Below are 27,446 nucleotides of genomic sequence, written 5' to 3' on the forward strand. Positions count from 1 at the left end.
TCATCACGTCCTATCAACTCCACCTCATCATACTATTATTAATACTGTATAGAATAAAATTTCATGAGATTTTCACTCTATTTTTATTAAAAAAATATAATAGTAGCATAATGTTTTGGATTCTCTCCAGTCTATAAATACCAACGGGTCGAAAAACATTATGTATTCGTCACTACCAGCTAAAGCCAAGGCCAAAGTCCCAAATTTCCAAAACTTCTTCTGTCTCTACTAATTTTCAAGGCAGTGAAATGAATTGCCAGACGACAGTTCATGGGATCTTACATGCCGACCACGAGGACTATGCTGTTGTTGCCGGGGATCCATTTGAGAGATAGAGAGGTTGGCTTCGGAGAATGCGGTGGTTATCTTCAGCATTAGCAGCTGCTGCATGTGCCACGCCATTAAGAGGCTCTTTTGTGGCATGGGAGTTAACCCAACCGTGATTGAACTGGATCAAGACCCTAGAGGGAGTGATATGGAGAAGGCTTTGATCAGGCTGATGGGTGCCTCTCCTGCTGTTCCTGTTGTTTCATTGGAGGGAAGCTTGTGGGTGCAATGGATAGGGTCATGGCTTCTCACATCAACGGCACACTTGTCCCTCTACTCAACAAGCCGGAGCTCTCTGGCTCTGATTTTTCTTTAGCTTCCGTCGTTACGCTTTAAAAAGAGTAAAAAAATAAAAAGACCGTACGAAAAAGTATGGCAGAGGAAGAGTAGTAGTGTGGTATTGGAGTGCTCTCCTTCATTTTGGATACAACAATGACTATAGGTCTTGCGTTTTTTTTTTTCTTGTTGGTAGGTATTTGATGGTACGTTTCTGTTTTTCACTAATCTTGATTTCAAGAACGAAATGTAATGGCTCCCTCCTCTGTACGAATCAAAAGAAACTATATATATAATGATTTCCAGAGTTTGTCACTTAAAATTTCATTTTTGTTTATGTTGCTCTTTACTAATATGATTCTAATATATAATGTATGGAAATGGGAATGGGATGTTTAAGAGTTTAGAAGACTAATGGCTGACGATCGACCAGCAACCGTGTTACCTTTGAGCTCACTCGTCCATGAAAATGGAGCAGGATTTTTAAGACAGATTGGACTGATAGGGGTGAACATTCGATTTAATAAAGTTGAATCAACTAAAAAATTTCGGGTTAGACTAATTTTTCTATCATCATAATTTTTTTTAATTAGTGAATTAAAATAAAATATAAATTATATCAGATTAAATAAGCTTTAATTTAAAAAATTAATAATTAGATTCGATCAATTTACAAATAATCAAAAATATTTTTAAGTGGAACCTAAACATATATATCTATTTCTTTACTTTGGAGTTATGATGTGTAAGGATAAATACAAAATTTATGTTATGCAGTGTGAACTTAAGAAGTTATATTAAAAATTTAGGGGGTATTAAATTATCAAATTTCAAAAGTGTAAAATTATTTCATCAATAAAAATATATACATAAAATAGATAAATTATATGAAAATTAAATTTTTTAAAAAGATACTATTATACTCCAATTCCTCGCATTCTATTCTTATTTGTGGGGGCTAGGAGATGAGAGAGAGATAACTTATGAGCAAGGACTGAAAGGACAGATGTAATTGTAAAACTTTCGAGATAATGTTCCGAAAGAAATTAATTTACGACTAATGCACTCCAAGATTAATTGCTTAAATAGGGTGAAATCCACAGTGTTGGCCGTAGGTCGCCATGCACTCCGGGCGACCTTGTAGGTCGCCATGCACTCCGGTCGACCTTGTAGGTCGCCATGCACTCCGGCGACCTTGTAGGTCGCCATGCACTCCGGCGACCTACCCTTGCTCAAACAGAGAGATGAACGTGAGAATGACGTGTTGCATGACACTGCACGTCCCAACATAGGTCGCCATGCCCTCCGGGCGACCTTGTAGGTCGCTACCCTCGCTCGCTTCCCTCGGTTCCCTCGCATAGCTCGCTCGGCTTCCCTCGGATGCTCTCGGATGGCCTCGGATGCTCTCGGATGGCCTCGATACTCTCGGATGGCCTCGATCTCTCGGATGGCCTCGGTCGATGGCCTCGGATGCCCAGCGTGTTGGGACGTGCATGGCACATGCAATCTCTTGTAGCTCGCCGGGAAGACTCGGCCAACACTGTGGATTTCACCTTATTTGAGCAATTAATCTTGGGAGTGCTTTATCTCGTGAATTAATTTTCCAGAACATATCTCGTTTTGCCGTAATTAGGGTTCCATCTGAAAATTGGAAATTAACATACATTTTTTTTTTATAATTTTAATTGATAAAACTATTTTCACCTTTAAAATTTTATAAATTTATTCTTCTAAAATTAAAAGTATATCCTATTTAACATAAAAATTTTATGTTGATCCGTACACATGAAATTAGGAGTTGACCATATAAGGTGGTGGATGTGTAGCAGTGCATCTGCCACCTTTTCCAATGGGGCACATCTGTCTAAAGAATTGTTCTCTCTATTATTATTCCCGATATATATGTGCATGAAATGCATGATGTAGAATAAGCTAAGGAAGAGTTTAGGAACATTCCCTTTTTTTTCTCTAAGTATATTTCTTTCCCATTTTTAGGTAAATTAAGATTAAATTTTAAATTTATCAAAAAAAATATATATCACAATTTAGTGTTAGTGATACAACCAAAACGAAAGTCTAGAAGTATCTTTTAAAGCCACCGAAAATCAATAGACCCTTTAGAGATTTTAGGGTAATTACATGTTTAGTTTTGGTTTTATTTTTGGTCACGTCGGTAAAGATTAATAGTAATATTGTGTGCTAACATGTCATCATAACAATATATATAAACATTAGTAGTTCTTTTAATTTTTTAATGGTGGTTGATCAAAATGAGAGAAAAACTAAACGTTAAGTATGATTTTGAAAGAAAAAAAAGTTAGATGATCAAATGGAATAAAAATGATAGTTAGAGTTCTAAACATGTAATTTACCCATATTTTATCCCACTGTTCATTGTTATATGATATTACCCTTAATTTGCCTTCAAACCTGACAGTTGGCGAATATGAGGAATCATTTTAAATTTCATCTATTTATAAATAAAATAAATTATAAAATTATTTTAATTAAAATAGTAAAATGTTGTTAAACTTATTGTCATTGTATAATTGACCCGCCTTATTATACTTTTTATTAGCTCTACTATCACTATGGATATGTCTAGAATTTTTGTTATTATTTTTACCTTTTCAAAGATAAATACATTGATTTTTAAAAATAAACATAATTTTTTTCTATAATTATATAAACATATATATAAATCATTAAAGACTTTAGAATTATTGTATAACATTTTTTGTACTTCATATACAATTGACAACGTACATACCAATTTAGAACCTAAAAAAATAATACACACTTTAATCATTAATTTCACTCAACCAATAATTCGACTCTAGCTCTAATCTTAAATCTAATATGAAAGGAGAAATTAAAAAGAACACATCAGGAAGTCATTACTCAGCCCAATGGGCTTTGACCCACAGTATAACGATTGTTAAACATATTTTAAAATAGGTAGCATGAAGTATATTTTATTACAAAAAATATAATTACATTATAAGTCATTCAATTATTAGTAAAACTATACACATGTTATTAAATTCCAAAATAATTACATTCATGTTGCTTAATTAATTCATTGTCACGAATAAGTTATTTTGTCATTAAAACGAAATAAAAATTAACTTTTAAATTATAGTCGAATTACTCATCTTGTCAATTATAATATCATATATTAAATTTATCAATTATCTTAGATTACTCCATTTTAGCTAAAAATTAACGTTCATTATACACATAATGTCGAGTAATTTGTTTGTAACAACTGGTTAATTAAATGATCTATTTCTATTTTTTTTTAAATGCAATAATCTATTTATAACTTTACTAATAATTAAGTGACATTTGATGTATTTTAACCTAATTTATATACATATAAAAGTCGGCCTTAATTTTAGTACGGAAGGATGTTTGAAGATATTAAAAACGGAAGGCCACGCGCAATTTGTCCTTTTTATTGCCGTCTTAAACTTTGGTCAAAAGACTGAAAAGGCAGCCAATCTCCTACCTCCACCATCTCCTGTCCTTTTCCTGTCACCATTAGAAATATTCCACATAAGCATAAATGTTGGACTTATTGGGAGTACAAAAAGATTGAAACAGGAGACCATAGCTTGGACTTTTCTTACGTAAACTGAATATTTACTGACAGACTCCACTCCATCTTTCTTTTTTAGTTTCCTTTTATCGTCAAAGCTATTTTCATAAATTAAAAAGGAATTGAAATATATAAACAAAGCTGATAAAAATACTCTAAAAATGAGTATACTATGAGGATTTAACTGAAGCTTGGTGTCTGTAAAGTCTGGCTCATATCATAATATAAACCCTCAAGAAAAGAAAAACCTTCTGGAAGGTGGCGTAAGGCATAGTGCAGGTCGTTAGATCGATAAATAAACTCTAAACAGTGTCTGACAGAAAAATAATGATGGTAAAAGTGATTTTTCGGGAATTTCGTCTTTTTTTTATTGAATTTTGTTGTTATTTTAATTATTATTTTGGATTTTTTAATTGATTTCCAGTATCTTTTTATATAATTAGTAAATTAAAGAAGAAGAAGAGTGGAGAGGTGTAGTTTTGGAATCTGGGTTTGTTATTCATTTTCCAGGTAACCCAAACTGGGTGTTCTTTTTATTTCACCTTCTGTTCAATTTCTTGCATTTTCTTTGCAACCAAAGTAAGATTATTGTTTTCATTTTCCAGGTGTAGTTTTTTATTATTATTGGTTTGGATTTTGCTGTAGGAATTAAAAACATTGCATTTTAGTGTGAACTTAGAGTGATTATTAATTTTATTTTCTGTTCAAGCGAAGATTTTTACTCGTTTGAATTTGGTGGAAAAAGTTTGAAGATTCAAATGCCGGAGGAGGACTTGGTAGAACTTAAATTCCGATTGTATGATGGATCAGATATCGTGTTGCGGAAGACGGCTATCGTATAGAGCAAAATCGTAATTGATAATTTAAGAAAATAAAATGAAGATAAAAAAGACACAAATTTACGTGGAAAACTCCTAAATAGAATAGGGTAAAACGGGCAACGGTAGAAGAATTTCACTATGAGAAATAGGAATTACAACTTCTCTCAATCTACCAAGGAGAAAACAATGATAATCTCTCTTTGATAAAAAGGAGAAAACAACTCTCAAGAAACTCTCTAAATTTTCTCTATTATCGGAAGAAAGCTAGAATGTTTTGGGATGATTTTGAAGCTAAATGAGATCGGAAGAAAGCTAGAATGTTTTGGGATGATTTTGAAGCTAAATGAGCTAGAGTATTTATAGTTGAAGCTTTAAGGACTAATTTGTAAATACCTTAAATTACAATGACTAATTGCATAGTTTTACCATCCAAAATTTTCAACAATTTGGTGGCCAATTTGACCAATTTTGTCGCCCCATTAATGCCACCAAATTGCCACCCATAATGTTGACTAATGATGCAATTTGGTGTGCCAATTTTCAACAATCTCCTACTTGAAGATTTGATTGGAACAATCATATTCACACCATTCTTTCTACCTTGTACCTTTCATGTTGCTTACGTCTCTGACAGGCCACAGGAGGATCGACACCAGGTAAATTTATCAGCGTGATCGCCTTCGTCATAAATCTGTTATGTTGTCTTTGGTATGGATCTTCTGCATATCTACTGTCCATTCTTCCACCTTTTCACGAATGAAATGGTACTGAATTCGTATGTGCTTTGTCCTTAAATGAATGTTGGATTCCTTGCTAGATGCAAGGCGCTTTGACTGTCAAAACAGAGAGACATACTTTGATTGTGCCTAAGCTCCTCCAATAGTATCTTCAACCATATTGCTTCTTTACTGGCTTGTGTAGCTGCTACATATTCTGCTTCTGTTGTGGATGTAGCCATAATCGATTGCAATTTTGAAACCCAACTTACAGCTCCACCATCAACTTTAAAAACATATCCTGTAGTAGATTTGCTTTATCCAAGTCCCTGCATAGTCAGAATCTACATACCCATTGATTAGTAAGTTTGATCCTTTGTAATATAATGCAACATTTGAGGTCCCTTTGATGTATCTCAGGATCCTCTTTACTGTATTCCAATGCTCTTCCTGGATTCGCCATGTACCGACTAACCACTCCCACTGCTTGTGCAATGTCTGGTCTTGTGCATATCATAGCGAACATTAAACTTCCCACTGCTGATACATACGGTACTCGAGACATCTCCATCTCTTCTTCACTGCTAGGACTCATACTGAGGATAATTTGAAGTTAATAGGAAGAGGGGTAAATTAGCTTCAATCTTGCATGCTGAATCGTGACAAGATTTTCTTCAAGTAATTCTTTTGTGAAAGCCAATCTTCCTATTACTTCTGTCTCGGTGAATTTGCATCCCTAGAATCTTTGTTTGCTGATCCCAAGTCCTTCATTTCAAATTCCCTAGCCAGTTGTGCCTTCAATTCTTCAATATGATGTTGGGTCCTGCAACCAACATGTCATCCACATACAACAGCAAATAACAAAATCGTTATCACCAGACCTCTTGAAATAAGCACAAGGGTCTGCATTAAGTCTGTTGTATCCAAGGCATAATGAAAGAATCAAATCTCTTATACCAATACCTCGACACATGCTTTAGACCGTACAGAGATTTGTTCAACCTGCAAACCAAGTTCTTCTTTTCTTTTCTTCAAAACCTTCAGGCTGGAGCATGTAAATCTCTTCTTCAAGATTCCATGAAGAAAAGTTGTTTTAACATCTAGCTGCTCTAGATGTAAGTTCAATGTAGCACACATTGCCAAAACTACTCGAACTGTTGTTAGTCGAACCACAGGAGAAATATTTATTGAAATCAATACCTTCTTTTTGAGCATATCTTTTGACCACCAGTCTTGCACGATACCTCTCAACTTGATCGTCACCATTTTGCTTGATTTTGAAGGCCCATTTGTTACCAATTGGCTTCCTTCCTTGTGGTAATGGCACAAGGTCCCATGTATTATTTTTATGAAGGACTTCAATTCTTCTTGCATCGCCATCATCCATAGTGAAAACATCTGAGCTGTTTATTGCCTCCTCGTATGTTAATGGCTCACCATCCTCTATTAAAAGGCAGTATGCAATATTCCTTCTATAAACATAATCTGAGTGCCAATTGGGACGTTTTCTCACACGATCTGATTGACGAGTTGTTGGAGCTTCAGAACTCTCTGGTTCTTGTTCATCATGTGCTGGTTCTGCTTCAGAAGAATCTCCTCTTCAACCTTCTTTTCCACATGTATCTGTGTAGTCTTTGACTTTTCAGCTATCATCGTATCTTTTCTCTGTAGTTTATCTTCTACAAAGATAACATCCTGCTGATGATCACTTTGTGGGCAGTGGGATCCCATAAGCGATACCCTTGACTCCATCAGCATACCCCAAGAATTTGCATTTCCTGGATTTGGATCCAGCTTTGAGATTATTGGGATTTGTACATCACGTACACAATACTTCCAAATACATGGAGGTTTGAATAATCAGCTGGTTTACCAGTCCACATCTCCATTGGTGTCTTCAGCTCTATTGCATTTGATGGAGCTCGATTCACCAAATAACAGGCGGTATTGATTGCTTCTGCCCAGAATGCTTTTTCTAGGCCTGCATCCCTCAACATTTATCTTGTTCTTTCTAACAAGGTTTTGTTCATCCGCTCTGCCACTCCATTTTGTTGAGGAGTGTACGTTACTGTGAACTGTCTTTTAATGCCTTCTTTCCTGCAAAAGTCATCAAATTCTTCGCTTGTGTATTCTCCTCCATTATCTGTTCTGAAACACTTGATCTTATTTCCAGAATCAAGTTCCACCCACGCTTTGAAGTTTTTGAAAGTGGAAAACACATCTGACTTCTTCTTAATAGGGTACACCCAACATCTCCTAGAGTATCAATAAATGAGACAAAGTATTTTGCTCCGCCTAGGGATGTAACTGGTGCTTGCCATACGTCAGAGTGAACCAATTCTAGAACATTGCCTCTAGAATTTGATGTGTTGAATTTCAATCGGTGCTGCTTACTTGTTATGCAATGCTCACATAAAGGAATTGATACATTTGTTAAGCCTGGAAGTAGCTTTTGCTCCACAAGGACTTTCATTCCTTGTTCTGACATGTGTCCAAGTTTCTGATGCCATAATATTGTTGAATCTGAACTACATAAGGCAACAGAGGCTTCTGCTCTACCAAAGTCTCTCTCTTCAGCATGTACAAGTTTACAGCTATATTTTCACCTTTCAGCACCACAAGCGCTCCACGAAACACCTTCATGATTCCTTTCCGTGTTCAATCTTGCTTGCATTATTATCCAACAATCCGTAGGATAATAAATTTTTCTTTAGGCCTTTCACGTGCCGCACATCTCGAACAACTTTAATTGTTCCATCATACATCTTCAATTTGATGGTTCCCACGCCAATGATCTCTAAGGCATGATCATTGCAACTATACAGATCCTCCTGAGACAGGTTCATAATGATGGAACCATTCTCTTCTTGAGGTCATGATATGTTACTCCTTAATCAATGAGTTATATGTATGCATATCTATTTCTACCTTCCACGGTGGTTGACGCTTCACAGCATATAGCATCTCCATCATCTGAAGTGTTTGCAGTATTGTCTTGTGAATTGGAGTTATTTAAACTCCAACAATCCTTCTTCAAGTGACCCTTCTTTCCATAGTTGTAGCACTTTAAATTCTTCTTGCTTCTCGACTTCAATCGACCATGTTTGTGACTGCTTTGGCCACGTTTGTTAATCTCCCTCTCATCATTGTCAACGCTTCTGCTTATGCAGATTTACTTGTCTGTCTTCCTTCTTGCGCCGATTTTCTTGTAGAACAACAGCTGCAACGTCATCGAAGACTAGACTGGTGACATTACTGTTTGTCAAGTTGATGATGATTGATCATACGAATCCATTAGACTTTGAAGTAGAAGTTCATCACGTTCTTGTTCTCCTATTGTACATCTTAAAGATGTAAGCTGAGAAAATAAAGTGTTCAGCGTGTTTAAGTGCTCCGTTACTGAAGTAGATTCCGACATCCGTAGTGTATAATTTCATCAAGGAACATTTTATTGTGCAACGATGGGCCTTGTACAGTTTGTGAGATCTCATATCTCCTTAGTTGTCGTCTCTCGATACTTGAAACTTCATCTGCTAATGCTAGATGAAAGTTTTCCATAACATTTCCGTCCATTTTGATTCATTTGTTGTCGTCTGTGAAATCTACTGGTCTTTCGCTGATAGCTGTTAGACAACAGTCTTTCCTCAGGATGACCTTCATCTTCAATTTCCACAATGAGAAATTTCTCCCATTGAACTTTTCAATATCAAATTTCGTTGCCATTGCTTCGTTTACGGATAGCTCCCACTATTTCACTATCGTGAATAGTTCTCTGGAACCTTCAAAGAATGAGTAATAACTTCTTACTTTTTTATGTTGGAGGATCTACCTTTTGGTGGCAACCACAAAGACAATAACAGATATTCAATCTGGCTCTGATACCAATTGTTGCGGAAGACGGCTATTGGATAGAGCAAATCGCAACTGATAATTTGAGAAAATAAAAATGAAGTAAAAGAGACACAAAATTACGTGGAAAACCCTAAATAAAATAGGGTAAAACCACGGGCAACGGTAGAAGAATTTCACTATGAGAAAATAGAAATTACAACTTCTCAATCTATCAAGGAGAAACAATAATAATCTCTCTTGATAAAAGGAGAAAACAACTCTCAAGAAACTCTCTAAATTCTCTCTAGTATTTGAAGAAAGCTAGAATGCTTTGGGATGGTTTTGAAGCTAAATTAGCTAGGGTATTTATAATTGAAATTTTAAGGACTAATTTGTAAATATCCTAAATTACAATGACTAATTGCATAGTTTTACCATCCAAAATTTCAACAATTTGGTGGCCAAATTTGATCAATTTTGCCGCCCCATTAATGCCACCAAATTGCCACCCATAATGTTGACTAATGATGTAATTTGGTGTGCCAATTTCAACATATCGGTCCATTCCGATATCGTCCGCTTCAACCGTTGCTATGCTCAAGGAAAGAATAGTGGCTGAGTGGCCCAAAGGTTGAAGGCTTTTTCCACCATGAATTTACTTCTAATGCCAAATTGCTTTGTAATTTTCTAAATCTAAATTTAAGCTTGTTCAATGAGGTATAGGGATATGTAGTGCTGTTTTGTTTTATAGTTATGGCTTGATTGAATAATTTTCTCCATGGCTTTTAGATAATGTAGTGGGGAGTTTTGTGGTTCGATCCCTTGTTTCAAGTTTTTTTTTGAGTGTAGAATTTAAGTTGGATTGTCTAGAAGGGCCAAGCGGCATTATTAGCAGGTTGTTTCACCTTAACAGTGTTCACTTTTTTGGGAATAATAGGTGGATTTGTTTGTATAACTTAATCCAACAGTTTGTTTTTTCCTATATTGATTGACAGAATCGCTAGCCACCGGGAGGCTTTAGATCCGATAATAGATGGTTATTGATTGCCGTTTGTAGAAATCCGCAATTTCTCTGGCATTTTGACAAAGGTGGCGATGGTTATGATGTTCTCGTTGGAAACTCTTAAGTGGATTCTTAATCTCTGACATGATTAATTTTAGTTTTGGAGGAAGCTGATAATCGATGAAGATATTCAGGGTTTTCCTCTGCCATCCTATTCTCTGTTGGTTTTCGGTCCCTTGTTTTAGACTACTACTATTCCATCCTTTTGTTGCACAACACATACCATTAATGACCGGAGGTCCGGACGTCTAGTTTACGTTATTTACATATGTGGACCGTGTTCCGAGATCAACAAGTGGTTTGACATATGTATTTTCTGTCCGTATTTTAATCTTTGATTCAATGCAAGGATAAGCTGATCCATATTCCATTTTGTAATACTCGCTAAACTAACTCTGCAAATCATAAAACTTCGTTCTTTCATCCTTTGATAGGTTGGATGCCTTGTTCGTTGTAATTCGGGTTGAAATTACTTAGTAGTTACTATTGCATTTGACAATCTGCTCTCATTGCTGACTTTGTATGTTTTATTTGTTTTCTTATCTTCTTGTTCTGCTCTATTGTGTTGAATGATGTTTATACCTTCAAGGTTAGCAATGGCTATCTTGGCAGTACTGTTTGAGTTTACTTTTATGCACCCGACTTCAGTATGGGAAATTATTTCTGAACCTTCATTATGGTGGGATGCGTGTAGGAAAGATCTAGAATGTTGTCTGCGTGCTGTATAACGTTGGATTAATTGTTTCGTACGTGTTAGACAAAAGATTGCACCTAAGGGAGCCAATGACATTAAGCTGATAATGCTGGGAGTATTTTGGAGAAAACAGGACTGTTGGCCAGTGTAGAGCACCTTTCAATGATCTCCCTAAAGCGGTCATCACAATGCATGTTGTCGTGCAGCCCTCTGTAACAAAAGCGAAAACAGGTACTTTGATCTTCTCATAACTTTTTCCCACTGCAAGCAATTTTTTTCTTTATACTTTTCTCTTATATATGCTGAATGTTAGAATGTGGTTAATTCTTGTATAGCAGAAAAGATGGTAGACGAGCCACCACAGAAAACTTCTGTTCATGTTCCTATTGTAAGATGAAATCGTCTTGATTCAGAATCACGCTTCTGAAATGGTCTCAAGGGTTCCTGAGATGTATCTGGCTGGCCGTGGTCGCTGGAAGCAAAATAATAAGTAGAACAGTGACATCCTTCATTCTTACGTGATATGTTTAGGGCATTCTTGAGTAACAGTGAGTCGTGGTGATGTATTAGTGTCTTTATAAAAACGGTGTTTTCTTGCATTCGGTAGCTGCCTTTTGTTTCTATTTGTTCACTTGATTGTTTCATATAATGGAAAGCTATGGATTCGTCGACATATACACATTGGGTTGCAAGTCATAGCTTTAGCATGAACCAAAAATGGCACCATGTGAAGCGTCTCTCAACAACCTTGATTGTTCCAGTTTTGTTGTTGCTTTGGATATTTGCTTACCAGCGCTGAGGTTCAAATAGACTGCAACTTCAGGTTCTCTGTCAACAGAATCACAGATAAACACGGGGTATACATGCTATTCCCACATTACAGAATCCATTTGCTACTTTTCCTGTTATCATTTTTTCTTAACACACTAATCCCGGTTATAGAAGATAAAATACGACCTCTTTATCCTCTGCTATCTGGTGAAGGTTCTATCCATTTCCCAGTCTGCGCATAATTCAAGAAATGGAGAACCTATGCACCCTTTAGCATTTGTCTTCCGGCCTCTTGGTGCTCTTTAAGGAAGACAAGAGGGCCATATTAGTAGGTATTTGCATCCTCTCCTGCTCGATATTCGCATTGCTTTTCAAGATGCTTTCTATCTGAACTGATACATGCAAATGAACTTTGGTTTTAATCTTATGTATTTGTTTCTCTTCGTTTGCGTTTTGATTTTTTTTTGGGTAATAGAGGATGGACTTATTCAATCTCAACCACTTAATCTGCAATGTCTTATTCTGTAGGTTCCAGGGAAAGAGACTTGCTCTTGAATAAAGAATGAAACATAAGACAATATTATTATGATTTTTGATGAAGACAAATGATTGAATTTAAATCAAGATACACAAGCCTGGGAAATGCAAGTTGGGATCGATATTGTGCCTACGGCTCTTGACATATAAAATCCGCATTATAATAAAAACGAAAAAACAACCCTCCAACTTTACTAGGTCATGCAGGACTGTTCTTTCACTGATCAGCTGCATGTCTTACAGACCAACGTAGCGATATTCCACAAAGAGAAGACGACAACGGCATTATGCAAATATTAGTTGTTTATCTAAACGTGCATCTGTTCCTGGAAGGCCTTCATGGAAGAAGCTGGCAACCCTAAGAGAACATCTATGCTTTTCCTCTCTTTCCATGCCATAGAAACAAGATGACTTCCTTCCGGCAATGCAATCGGCCCTGATAGAACAGGCTCTTCCCATCCGAAATCTGTGGTGTGGAAAGATAGCCTAGACCAGTAGTGATGAGAAGAGTGGACGACAAAGATGGCCTAGCTCTTGTAACCTCAAAGTAATCTATGGTGATTCATGTAATCATCTGTAACCATCTTAATTGCATCCTGAAAAGCCCCACAGCGTGTGAAAACGGTCTCTGATAGCTCACCTGCTCAGCATATGGAATTCGTCAATACAATACCGTTGCCGAAGTAACCTTTTGGTAGAGGAGGATTGAATCTAGGCCTGCCATCAACTGCGAAGAGAAGCTTTGTTTGTTGGTCAGACAGCATGTTAAGTGCCTTAGGCCTTAGTCCGAGCCCTCCACAAAAATGCCGAAAGAGCTTCGAAAGTAGTACATTTCTCAAGAACACCATCTTCCATAGCGTTTTTCTTTAGTTTTTCAATATTCTCGGGCTCAAAACAGAAAGATCTATAGAGCAATTCATCTTTGTAGAGATCAACAGTGATAGACTTGTCCTCTATCTCAGCAAATTTCTGATGCAGGTGCTCTATCTTAGGTGGGCTTCGAGCTTTCAGAACGGTTCTGTCCGAAAACGGCGGGATAGTTAGTGGTAAACCTCGGGCTACTTCCCCCCATGTGTAAACAAATTCCATTGCACCGATGCCATCAACATGCAATGGTTCATGCACAGGCCCAGGACAAATCCTCCACATTGGAACTTGGTCACCTTTAAACAAAATTCAACATTTAGATAATCGAGTGATAAACACCTGTGCTTATCATGCAAAGAATCGAATTTTTCGTATATCGAAAATTATTCAACGGTGAAATTTGAAATACCTGAGCCACTAGAGGTGGCATCTTAGTATGTTTTGCACCAGTAATGTCATAAACCAACTTCCAAGAGTCTGAGGATCAGGCTTTCTTATGTCTCCAATCTTCTCCATCTTAAAGTTTGCTTCCGCTTCAACAAAGACAGCCCCTTCGCCGGTGCATTTAACGATTAGTTTACCCTCCGAGCTGATTGTTAACCTTCCGGCTAGAGGATAATAATGAACAAGTACTTAATGCATCCTTGATTATTTTACCAGCATCTTCATTCCCGTTCTCGTTTGACTTAAAGCAATAGATGGTGAGAACAATGACCGCGATGTTTTGGTCAAGATTCGAAAGAAAGTAAAAGCCCCTTTCTGTCTTCAGCTGGACATACCAGTGTTGGCTCTCCTCGATTCACACTAAGCTAAGACACGTTCCCATTGGGCTTCTCCATTATAGCTGAACATTCAATTACACCCTGATTCAATAATAAAAAATGTGATAATACATATAAATATATCATGAGAAATCCATTAATACGTTTAAATGCAGATTTATTGATTATGAGGAAACAAACCATGTGAAAAGATTTCTCAGAGTATCAGTGCAGGGAGTAGTAGAAACCAAACTTGAAAACTATGAATTGTGATATCTAGATGTGGACTACAAATTTATAAGGGAAGTATTAAGACATGAAATCACAATGGTGTGGCTTTACTTGTTCAAAGGAAATGAAAATCACATGAAAGTGCAGGTGGCTGTGTTTCATTGGAGTTGGTTCATACAAAAAAAATTAAAACTAATGAATAGTATTGAGAAAGGATTATGTGTCAAAAAATTGTTTCTTTGAAGAATTTGGATTTGGTCCATATGGGGTTGGGGTAGGCCACTGGTCGAGGGACCTAACACACTAGACAATGGAATCTTCGCTCTGGCGTGTCCAAGGAGAGCCTGGCTGGGTGTGGTTGGTGGGTGTTGGCATCCCAATTTTGCTTCCCACCAAGCGGAGTGGTTTATCTCTTGTTCTTTTGTTATCATTTTCCCACTCTAACGTGTCTTCTTTTCTTATGAAACTTGTCACTGTAAGTTATGCAGAAATTTGCATAACTTAAATCATTTGCAGATTTGGGAAACCTCTAAAAGATATTGGACATAACTGTTTTTTCCCCCTATCAAATGTAAGGTGAAACATTGCAATTTAGCGAAACCATTCCTTGGGATGTTGCAATCAATGATGCTTAGAGGAAAAAAAATTAGATCAACAAAAAGTCCTAAACTTTGAACAATGGCCGAAAATCATATTAAAAGGAAAATGCTGGTATACTTTACGTAAAGCCATTTCCTGTCACGGTATATATATATTGACAAATTCATTTATTTTCAAATAAGTACGCACATTACAGTACAGTTCAGAGGCTCACGCCTCATTGAAAAGGAAAAACACCATGACCGTAACGACATATATTAGAGTACATATCAAAACCAAAATTTGTTGTAGGGTAAAACTATATATAGCTTCTACATAAGAGAGAAACACTCAAGAGGCTGCTCGGTCTGATAAGCAAATGGTGTAGGGTGATAGTTTAACCAAGTCGACTGATACGATACAGCTTACCTTAGATACCCTTGTGTGTGGTTTTCTAGGCTAATGAATGGAATCACAGGGCGAACAACACTGAACATCCAACAAGAATTGAGAACTGTTGCTAAAAAGAGTCAAGCCGGGCCACACTTGCTTAGGCAGCTAATTCCCTCTTCCAAATAATCTTCCTTGTTGATCCAAAACTCGGGTGCATCCTGCAAGACTTAAATATTCTTCGATGAATTCTAAGCTGCCATCAGATGCTATATGCTATTCATGCTTAGGGATGGCAAAAAAAACCCGAATCCGACGGGGAAAACCGAAAACCGAATTAAACGGGTCGGGTTCGGGGATGATAAACGGGGACGGGGAAAACCCATTTATTTTAAACGGGGACGGGAACAGGGATGGGTTTGGTAATCACCGCCCCGATTACCCGCCCCGATACCCGACCCGATAAATATTAAAAATAATTATTTATATATATATATATATATATATATATAATATTAATAAATTTAATTTAAATAAAAAATATATATTTATATATTTAATTTAAATATATATATATACCCGGCCCGATTCTCGGCCCAATACCCGACCCAATACCCGGCCCAATACCCGTTTAAATAACCGTTTATGCTAAACGGGGATACCTGTTTCCCCGCGGTTTTCCCCGATTACCCGACGGGGATCCCCGTTTAAATCCCCGCGGTTTTTTAAACGGGGACGTGTACCGGTTTTTTAAACGGGGACGGGGACGGGGGACCAATACCCGGCCCGAACCCGGCCCGTTGCCATCCCTATTCATGCTCAAACCAAGCATTTGAAAAATAATTCTCTTTCTTTCGGCTGCGCAAATGTATATACATGCCCAAATCTAGGAATGAGAGAGAAGTGAACCTTCATAATCCCGGCAAGTACAGCACCACCAAGATACACCATATGCTTTCTGCGTGGTGGATCCTCAATCCTCAATCGCAGTTTCTATTTTGAAGCATGAGAAAACAATTTAAAGATGAGCATCAAAATTTGTTTCAGCCATTTACTTTTTTTTTGCTGTACCTATCTCAAATGATGACTTGCCTTCGGCAAGAAATATTACCTTCAATCCATCCTTGTTTCCCTTTAGAACCGCATCAAGATATCGATCTAGGATTTCCCTCTCCAGCCTGAATCAAAAGAACATTGTTATAATAAGAAGGCACAACCATACTAGACAATGGGTCGGGGGAATGATGGGAACCAGGATTAGAGATACTGGAATTCACTGCATGTAATTTCAAATGTATCTTAGAATATGTTTCTTTATACAAGGCATATTACCGACTAGGTAACCCAGGGTACATGGTGCTCCCTCCACTTAAAACTATATGCTGATAGAGCTGTAAAATATAAAGCAAACAACAAGTTAGATCAACAACTCAAATCCCAACACCAAGAACATATACATATACTAAAGCCGAAGGATCCAGTTTTCCTTTTTTGCAAAGGGTTGTTATCCATAATGCAAGAATTCACTTGATATTGATTTATTAACTGTTTATTATTCATGATGATCCATTTTGGAATCTGTAAATCACCGTCCTGACATCTAAAGATAAGACTTCATAAGTAAATGCTAAAGTATTGAAGGAGATTACATTTCAAATGGATCGGAAGTGTACTAGAAAATAACTTTGCTTTAGGAAGTTGTATCCTCCATTAGACAAGCAGTTTACACAAAAAAGATAATAAAGAGCAAACTTCTTGAAGAAAATGGTCAACTAAAATAAAGCAAAGAACGGAAATAGGCACATGACATAACACAGCATATTGGCTTCAAAGAAAGAGGGTGACACAAAGCTTCGTTAAAATACATATACACAGTAAAGATTTACAGCATGAAACTTCAGCACTTTGTTAGAGTAATTTTAGACAATTGAAACTATATGCCTAAAAATAATTTTGTACCATCATGCGGTTGTCGATATCCATCTCCTGAATGCAGCGGAAAACCATGTCAGCCATACCATCACCTTCAACATCAATAAGATCCTACAAAAGAAGAAAAAAAAATCTTACTTTGACAATCTATGGTCTATCAAATATATTTTGGGTAAACTATACTGGTGGTCACTTTTTTTCTGATTTTGATCATTCAACTTTCAAAAGTTACATTTTGGTCACTTACATTATCGATTTATCACAAAATGGTCAATTGGATCTGGATGTTAACTCTTGTCACATTTGTAATTTGTAAAAAGGGTTAATTTGTAAGTTGACCCCCTAAACTTTAATAAAAAGGGTTGAGTGAATAATATGACCCCCAAATTACAAATTAACCCTTTTTATTAAAGAGCCGTGTCATGAATCATCAATAAATCAATAATATAAGTGATCAAAATGTAACTTTTGAAAGTTTGAGTGATCAAAATAAAAAATTATACAAAAATGACCACTAGTGTAGTTTATCCCTATACTTTTTTTACTAGATGTTCTTAGTTCAACCACAATAATTCATCAGAACTCAAATCCCAGCCTACTTGATGCAAAACCACAGAGTAAAACAGGTATCACAGAGTCAAGGACAACAGAAAGAACTACAGTACTTACTGGGGTGAAAAGAGCCTCAGGGGCCTGGAACCTTTCAGTGCCTACTTTAATAACTCTCCCATCAGGCAGCTGTTTTAAACAAAAATTGTCAGTACTCTAGAGTCTAGATACAATACTTTTCATTAGAGTTTTTCTACTCCAAATCTAGAGAAACTCAAATGCCAGATCTAATCCATAAATGTGCGTAAAATTTAACAAGTAAAAATCACAAAAGAAAAAAAAGGACTGAAGGGTAATATATGATTATTTTGTTTGTTTGTTTAGATTCCAGATAAAGTTCCTTGCATAGGTAATCAAATATTTGTGGCAGGCAAGGGAATGACAAATTCACCATAAGTACTTACAGTGTAATTCTTAACAAGGATGGTAGTCTCAAGTCCCAGTTGATATTCCCTTTTGTAATCATAACTGCATGTAAACACAGGTAATGTGACATTGAATTGTATACTAGATTCATAAAACCAGAAAACAAAATAAAATGATTATTCACCTGATATAGCAGAGTTTCTCTTTGATTTCCCTGACAGTCTCAAAATCAGCAGTTCTATTCATTGCATACCTACAGAAAGACACCCAGAAAAAGATCATTTGATGATCAATTGCATTAGTAGTTTATGTTCTGACGAGTTTTCTTGTAAAGAATTGGTCCTCACCCCTACGTGAGAGTAAATCAACAAGATAGGCTGTTATGTGCCGACCCGCTACATTCATCCTCTTAGTGAGATGAGGAAATGAAAAGCCATCAACAACAGGAACCTGAGACAAAAATCCGAAGTAATTATTCTCAAGACTTCACCTTGAGTGCGCCTGCAATGGTGCACCTTAGTACATACTGTAACTTTCTTAAAAACAATGGTGAAGGGTTGTTGAACAGTTTACCACATGAGTGACACCATCACCTGAGTCTATAACTAATCCAGTTAGAAGACCTGTAACAATTCATAGTAATACTTTTCAACATTAATGGTACAAAATATGGACATTAATGGTTTGAACAAAGATTCCTGCACCCCCACAGTACAATATTACAATATTCTTGGTAACGGGCCATTATAATAGCTTCTATTGTTTTCAAAGTGCAGTAGCTGAACCCCATGCCAAACGTGAATATTATACAAGCACACACGCACATATAATGATAATTAAACTTTCAATTATTTCCTTAGGCACCTTGAGCATACAAAGTTAAAACAGCTTGGATTTGAATGAAGACACCAGAAAAGTTGTATTTTTCAAACATGGTCTCAACCTGCAATCTCAAATCAACCCAACTCATCAGATCCTAAAGTTAAGTTCTCGAAAATTTCAATCAATTAGTAAATAAATAAATTGGACTTCAAACCATTTGTTCACGGTTTTTAGAGGGATTAAGAGGTGGGTCGGTAAGTAATATCTTGCATTCACTAGGATTAATCTGCTTACAAACAACATAAAACATAATCAAGACCAATACAATAAATAAATAGCATGAATGAGGCCCAAACCAAAAAAAAAGAGGCAAGAAGACCTTTAATTCATTGTAGAAGGCGTGATCCCAAACATGGTACATATCATCCCAATTCTGCACAATTCCATTAGTAACCGGATATGATATATCCAACTGATGTCTCAAATCAGCACATGCTTCTCCAACAACAATATCCTAACCAAAGTTCAAAATATGTAAATGAAGAAAAAAAAATCAGTAAATATAAGCTATACTCCAAAAAACTTACAGCTGCCAAATCTAAAAAAAATAACATGATCTTTGAATTCCAAAATTTTGAAATAAGGAAAAGAAAAAGCAAAATTATAAGAAACAATTTCAGGACCTTCAACTCTTGTTCCATGAGAGATTCCTCGTACCGTAACATAGGTCTCCCGATCACGCACGGAAACACCGATGTCGGAAAATTTTCTCCAGCGAAACCACATTTTACGTACTGCAACCGAACATTAAACAGACCTAGTCAAGTAAACTGAAAGAAAATGAAACTTAAAAAAATGATAGAGGAAGCTTGGAAATCAAGCTGTCTAATGACTAAATTTTATCTTAAAGTAGGTAATCAAGTGATTTGAGTAATTTATTAGAAAGCAATTTCATGCAGAGGAAGAGAAGAGAAAAATGAATTACGCCGGTGCCGTTGTCGCAAACAACGACGCTTCGGTTATCCATTGAGAAGACGAGGAAGTAAAACGTCGACTGCTTGGGCTTTTTACTGCATTTAAATATATCAAATCTGTCTATCTATCACATCGGATGAAGCGGAAAGAATCAAATTGCGCTAAGAAATCCGGTTGCTCATTTCCCGGATTTCACTTTTATTTCCAAATTAGTTTTTTCTAATCAATCAAAAAGGGAAGGGAAAAAAAAGCTTTTTTAAACAATAAGAAAAACGAAAAAGCTTTTAATATAATGGGGCTTTGGGCTGCTTCATTTTCAGTCCATGAGGGCTGAGGCTCTAATAGACCAAAAACTGAATTAACTAAACTATGTTTTCCTATTAGTTTGGTCAATGTACTTTTAGAAAATATTTTAAATTATGAAAATATAAATATAAATATAAATTTATAATTTAAATAATGAGGAGCCAAAAATGTGATTGTTCAATTAAGAACGGCCTACGGAGCCATTGTGGACCTAGATTGCATCAGCCTGTTATCCTTCCACTGCCAAGAGAAGGAAATTGTCGCTGCTCTGTGAAACCAGCCTCACGCTGTGCCTTACGCTTTAAGACTCAAGAGATCTAATGCCTTCGCACAAATCCCACGAGTCATTCTTAGCTTGGAACGGGCAGGCTAGAAGCAAGCAACCATGAGCCCGACTCAGTGGACCGGACTAATGTTCAACCACATCAAAGCCCCCACTTGGGTTACAAGCGGACGTTACTCCACCCGGCGAGCTACAAATCTCTTAAGTGTCAATTTAAACAGCGGGTATATCACTTACATAAGCAATGTGGGATACGTTTCTTCTATTCACGAACATCACATCTAGTGGTGAGTTGACACCTCGATGTGTTAAAATCATTGTTCTACTCAACGATTCATGATTGCCAAAGATCAAATATATTCAATGTCAACTTTGAATTGTACAACAAACTTATTCTATAAAGCTACAATAGAAACAGATGAAATTATTAAACAAAGAACATTTATGCTTAGATGAGTCAAATTGCTTATCAATTACCAAATATGATTAGATCAAATTACGCATTTAACACATATCAAAACCTCGTGTAATTTAATTATTCTAAATATAAATACATATTATCGCATCAAACTACGAAATGTTCACTTTTAATACATTTTTTTTCTTAATATACTTGCGTCCATTATCGTATAATTAAGACCACATATAAATTTAACACCATACGCATTTTTTATATTAATTCAAAATCTCATAGTTTTGTAAATACATTTCAATTCAATTATCTTATCAACTTGATTATATATCTTTTTTAAAATTTTGAGTTCATATACTTTTAGATAAAATAGTACATATCACCCTATCAAATAACACGTCACAGAACCAATCAAATATCAAAACGTAAAAGCCAATATTACAAATGTATAACATACCTCTAATCTATACTCTAAAATTACCCAAGTACATTTTATCAAAGTTTATCCTATCAAATGGCATATTACCATCTTCAGAGCAACGCCGGAATTATCAGACCTATAAATCAAACATATCGGACTATACTTATGGCTTTATAACTTTGATTTAAAATTCATCATTTGTAAAGAAATCAACGGTTGAAAATAAAAGCAATCTCCACTAATACGTTTTTGCTTTTTTGGTTCAAATTGTTTCTCAAGGACCTTGATTAATAACTAAAATAGTCCCTTTTTATCTTCATTTTCTCAACAATTGTTAGGTGTTCAAGAGTAAATTTAAATTAAACCTCTATACAAATATTTTTAATTTAATATCATCTTAATAAAATGTTCGGTATTAAATATAATTGATTGTCGAATTAATTTGTAATGGGTGTCGTCAAATTTTAAATATATCTTTAAATTTTATTTATATAATTTTGAAATGTTCTTAAATTAATCAAAAGTATTAACCTAAATTTACCAGGGATTGATCATTACATATTTAATTATATATTAAAGTAGTAATCAATTTATTTAATATTTGAATTTGGAAAGTGATTCATTTTTTATACCTTGACCAACTTTATCCATTACTCGAAATTCTTCAGTCATCAAGTATTTTGACAAATTAATTGATATTTCTAATATACTAAATATTGAATCGATTTAGGGAATAAAAACAGAAAATATCATTTCGGCTCTATTATAAAACGTATAAATATAAAATATTAAGCCTTATTCATATTAAAAATTCAAATCTCCCAATGATTGCGCACAAGAATATTTTATATAAAGAATTGGTCGGGCCGCGCAGGTCCCCACTATCACAAATTATGACGTAGGCTCTCCTAGTTTGAGGAGTCCTTAGGCAAGAGCCCTTCCCAAGTGCAATAGAAGTCTACCTAGACCATGAAGCTTCATAATTACCCGTTGACCCCGTCTAGGTAAGTATTTTGCAGTGTGGCCAGCTGCTTTTATTTATACAATCACGCTTGTGCTCATTACATTGTTTCCTCGTTGTGGGACTACTGCTTCGGCATGAAGAACCGTTAAAACATCCAAGGAGATCATTCATGGGGTTTACAAATTCACAAGCAAACTTGGGAAAATGTTCACCGATGAAATTCAGCACCGAAAACGGTTCGCTTATATCCCTATTGTGTCATATATGGACACTATCCTTGAAAATTTTCATTAAACTTACTAGATATATCAGTATTCTATTAGAGAAAAAAAGTTCAAATTTTTAGAATGAAATTATTTATTTTTTCTTCAATCTAATAACTTCATAGAATATTTTATTTAAACTATATTCATGAGCTTTAGTAATCAATTTATTTTTAGTATATTTAATTATATACAAGTCGAAGCTACATCATTAAGTAATTTGAGATTGTTATGTCTGCAACCACTATGTCTTCTGTTTCTGTCAAAAAATAATTCGAGTCTAAACCAAATTCAGATCTTGCAAGTTGGAAAACCTCATGGTCCAATAACTTTTCATATGCAGTATTGGGCAACAAGGCAAAGCCAACTAGCAATTTGCTACTGAACACACTGTTTTTGTTTCTTCTGTTGTTTGTTAGTGGCTTTAAACAACACTATAAACAGCTCATTGCTTTGCATGGCATTAAACATTGTTCGTTGTAGGAGTTTTCTCATTAGCTTTATCTACGTGCATCCATGAACATTAAGTTGCTCATTGCTCATTTTTCTTTATCAGAATTAGGAAATTATTACACTACTAGTCAACATTGCTTCAGGCATAGACGTCATGACCATCAATAAGGATGTAAGCATACCACTGCTGCTAGAACAGAAGAATTGACACAGTCTGAGTAGCTTAGAATCTTGATCCTCAATTGAAATTCTTCACTCGACATAAACAATTTTAACAAATTAATAAAAAAAAATTCATAAAATTTATACTTGAATTGGTCGGTTTCATCAACAACTTCAAGAAATTAACAAATATTTCCATAAACTTCATACTTGAATTGGTCGGGGGCGCGCGAACGCAGGCCCACACTGCCACAAATTATGACATAGGCTCTCCTACTTTGAGGAGACCTTAGGCAAGGGCCCTTCCCAAGTGCAATGGAAGTCCCTTACCTAAGCCATGGGCCTTGTCGATCACCCATTGACCCTGTCCAGGTAAGTATGCTGCAATGTTGCCAGCTGCTTTTTATTTATACAATCACGCTTGTGCTCATTCCATTTGTTTCCTCGTTGTGGGACTACTGCTTCGGCATGAAGCAACGTTGAGACAACCTGGTGACAAGGCTGAATGTCGAAATGAAGACATCACGGGTTTTACAATTTCACTGATGAAGAGTTTGTTGCAAACTTAACCTGTTTTTACTTTTATCTCGTACTTTTTTAAAATTATTTTTGTACAGATTAAAAAATAAAGTCATAAAATAAAATATTTTGGCCGACTAAAAAAATGTTATTTCATTAGTAATGGTCATAAAAAATATTTTGGCTGAATATATTTAGTAAAAGAAAAAAAGAGGGAGAGAAAGAAAATGAATGAATGGCTTAAAATGTGGTTTTCGTTAACGAATTGTCAGCCTGAAACCTTCACCCTTATGTGGGTCTTAATCTTAACCACCTCTGTATTCCATCGTCTCTACTACATTTGGAACAATCATTCGGGTTTCAACAATGGAACCCGACTACATTCGTTTGTTTGGAAGCATGCCAAGGACCCTGTTGACAAAGAATCCCAGTTTAGTTTGTTCCAACTTCTGCGGTTTATCACACGCTAGTATATTTGACAATTCAAGTCCTTTCACTTTCATGCTCCCGCTTTTGATGCTCCAATTGGCCTTTGCCTCCGCCGCCATCCTTCTTACCTTTTCTCTCCTTCGGCGTCTTGGCGTGCCCCTCATGTTCGCTCAAATCCTAGTAAGCTCTTTCTCAAATACATTTGTTGTTTGATTGGTTGATGGTAGTGTTTTATTTTATCATTATTTATAATAACAATGTCAGGGTGGAATACAGGTGGGGCCATCAATGCTGTCCATGATTCCAGGGTTTCCCAACACCATATTTCCCATAAGAAGTTTGTATCCACTATGGATTTCATGTTTTACTTCTTCCTGATTGGCGTACAAACAGATGTGTGGATGATTAAGAAAATAACCAAGAAGACGTTTGCCATTGGTTTTTTTCACGGTGGCAGTGCCTATGATACTAACCATGGCCACTGCCCTCGTGTGGATGCAATTCGAAGATCCGATTGACAAGAGGATCAATCGCCTTCTGGAGATAGCCAAGGCGGAATCCATGGTTTCTTATTCCATGGTAACATACTACATTTCCGAGCTCAGGGTTATAAATTCAGAAGTTGGCAGAGTGGCAGTATGTTCTTCAATGGTTAGTACGTTGTGCAGTCTGTGTGTGATTACGTCTAACTTGCTATGGACCCATTCGGAAGACGACGTGTTGCTCTTCTTCGAATTGATTTGTTGTATCGTCATCTTTGCAACTCTAGTCTGTTGTACTCTTGGCCCTATACTTCTTTGGGAGATGAAGCAGACATTGGGTGGACAACCTTTGAAACAAGGCAACTTAGTTGTGCTATTTGTAGCAGTGCTGATGTCTGGGTTTTGGGCACGTAGTTTCGGCTTAGATATTTATTTTGGTCCCTATTTATTTGGGTTGTTGATACCGTCAGGGCCTCCACTAGGGTCAGCGCTTGTAGAGAAGCTTGATGTGATAAACAATTGGATGCTGCTGCCAATATTTTTTGTGAAATTTGGGCTCCCATTAGACATCTTTGCTATTAGATTTAAAATTTACTTCAAAGTTCAGTTCTATTCCCTGTTGGGTGCATTTGGGAAGTTCTTAGGAGCCTCCCTGAGTGCAGTCAGCTGCCAAGTGCCGCAGAGAGATGCTATTTCTCTTGGTTTTTTCATGACTTTTCAAGGCATCTTCGAGCTTGTATTGTATAAGCTAATGAAACGTAAAGGGGTATGTATCATAATGTTTCACACTTGTATTATTTAGTATTTCGTCTTAATGCTTTACATATTGATAAAAACACACGTAGATGTTGGTTGGCATTGCAATTTGCTGCTAATAGGTCACGAGGCCTTTACTGCCATGTGCTTATCGGTGCTGAAAAGCACCGGAGTTATTGCATCAATTTCGTAATGTTACTATGACTCTTCAAGGAGGCACCGGGGTTACATTGGAAGAACTGTGTTGCAGTCAAGACCAAACTCCCGATTAAGAGTCCTAGTCTGCATTCATGAGGAACAAAATGTTCCATCTGCCATTAACCTCCTTGCCACCTTAAGTCCCGGCAAGCAGAGCCCGATTGTTGTTTACATGCTTCACATGATTGAGATAATTGGGGCTGCATCGCCGCTCCTCATTTCACATAGGAAGACCAGAAGGGTCTCTCCCAAGACAAGGGGCTCAGGGCCTGTTATCAACGCCTTCAAAAACTTCGAGGAAACCCATGCAGGTCTTGTCTCCGTTTCCCCCTTCATTTAAGTATCTCCGCCTCAAACAATGCATGATGATGTGTGTGAAATTGCACTTGAAAAAGGGACTTCACTTGTTATAATTCCTTTCTACAAGAAATTTCATGTCGACGGGGCAGTGTATTTGTAACACCCCCAACCTGTACCTGACCCATATACAAGTCTGAGGTGTCACATTGACTATTCAAAACATTTACTTTGACAAAGTCTAATAAAATTCAGTTTGACATTTCCAATAAAACCAAATAATTTCTACTGTATAAAACATATGTTTTACAAAACTTATCAGAGCGTATCCAATACAAAACTTTTATCTTACATGTCAATTACATTTCATATAATAAAATACAGATAATTCAAAACTTTTCTGATCTGATCTTTAGGAATGAGAATGCTAACCTGTCTTGCTCCCCTTAGTTTCTCTTCTCGATTCCAGAACCTACGTGTGAAGCACTCACACGCTAAATCGATGACTTAGTGAGACATAAATAAACTGACTATAACATATCATTACTAATTCCTACTATGCACACTTTATGCTATCATCATAAACTATAGAATGCATTATGCATTACAACATAACTACATGGCTGCATACATATACATATCATTTCATTATCCTTATTATTATTTTTATCATCATCATTAATATCTTTTTCTTAGCATATACACATCATATCACACGTATATCACTACACCAAGGAACAAACATGTTATCAAGTAATTTCTATAACATATTTCATATTATCAAACATACTTATCACATATAGTGTATTTGTTATTATCTCTTTATTAGCCCATGTACACATGTGAGAACTAAAGATATGTGAGTACATAGAGGTTGTGCAATATGCTGTCACCATAGCTCATATAATTCCCACTAGGGGCGCGTAGAATTTGTCCCGAAGGACCACTATGTCCCAAAGGACCACATATCACATATGTCCCGAAGGACCACTATGTCCCGAATGACCGTGTAGAACCCCCGACTCTTGGCATGCCAACTATACCCCTAGCTCTCATGACACATAACATGGACATTATCATTTATATCATTTCACATATTCACATAAACACATAGTTCACTTTCACATATCACGTAGCTTATGTCACATAACTTGTATCACATATAGTCACATAGATCACTTTTACATAGCTTGTATCAACTTTTCATGTCATTTTACATTTCTTATCACATTGTTTATATCTTATTCTTATGTTTTCCCATAGTTATATATTCACATACCTTAAAATCATATAACTTATACCATTCATACATATTCGCATAATTCAATATCA

The 27,446-nt window shown here is 36.1% G+C and overlaps 2 protein-coding genes, 1 non-coding gene and 4 pseudogenes across 3 annotated transcripts; 3 read left to right on the plus strand and 4 right to left on the minus strand.

Annotated features, from left to right (window-relative positions):
- The first annotated feature begins 213 nt into the window (after window positions 1-213).
- LOC120147613 lies at window positions 214-647 on the plus strand (annotated as a pseudogene).
- A 4,315-nt stretch (window positions 648-4,962) lies between these two features.
- Window positions 4,963-11,892, plus strand: LOC120147381 (annotated as a pseudogene).
- Window positions 11,893-12,759: 867 nt separating this feature from the next.
- On the minus strand, window positions 12,760-14,370 carry LOC120147382 (annotated as a pseudogene).
- Window positions 14,371-15,234: 864 nt separating this feature from the next.
- Window positions 15,235-20,362, minus strand: LOC120147380 (actin-related protein 2). Its single transcript, XM_039160761.1, has 15 exons — window positions 20,180-20,362; window positions 19,878-19,988; window positions 19,574-19,708; window positions 19,409-19,480; window positions 19,237-19,315; window positions 18,946-18,995; window positions 18,720-18,822; window positions 18,557-18,626; window positions 18,411-18,474; window positions 18,067-18,135; window positions 17,425-17,508; window positions 16,798-16,856; window positions 16,577-16,643; window positions 16,375-16,458; window positions 15,235-15,686 (listed from the first exon to the last, which is right to left on the minus strand). The coding sequence occupies exons 1-15, from the start codon at window positions 20,219-20,221 to the stop codon at window positions 15,606-15,608; spliced, it is 1,170 nt and encodes a 389-aa protein (XP_039016692.1). The 5' UTR covers window positions 20,222-20,362; the 3' UTR covers window positions 15,235-15,605.
- A 2,089-nt stretch (window positions 20,363-22,451) lies between these two features.
- LOC120147781 lies at window positions 22,452-22,603 on the minus strand (annotated as a pseudogene).
- Window positions 22,604-23,651: 1,048 nt separating this feature from the next.
- On the minus strand, window positions 23,652-23,813 carry LOC120147780. The gene has a single exon (XR_005518314.1). It is a non-coding gene; the product is annotated as a U1 spliceosomal RNA (small nuclear RNA).
- Window positions 23,814-24,318: 505 nt separating this feature from the next.
- LOC120147526 (cation/H(+) antiporter 15-like) lies at window positions 24,319-26,157 on the plus strand. The gene is made up of 4 exons (XM_039160876.1): window positions 24,319-24,561; window positions 24,646-24,718; window positions 24,839-25,604; window positions 25,833-26,157. Exons 1-4 carry the CDS (start codon window positions 24,319-24,321, stop codon window positions 26,155-26,157), a joined length of 1,407 nt encoding a protein of 468 aa, XP_039016807.1.
- Window positions 26,158-27,446: the final 1,289 nt, after the last annotated feature.

The sequence above is a fragment of the Hibiscus syriacus genome, unplaced genomic scaffold, assembly GCF_006381635.1.
Source record: "Hibiscus syriacus cultivar Baekdansim isolate YM2019G1 unplaced genomic scaffold, ASM638163v2 tig00110940_pilon, whole genome shotgun sequence".
Lineage (NCBI taxonomy): Eukaryota > Viridiplantae > Streptophyta > Magnoliopsida > Malvales > Malvaceae > Hibiscus > Hibiscus syriacus.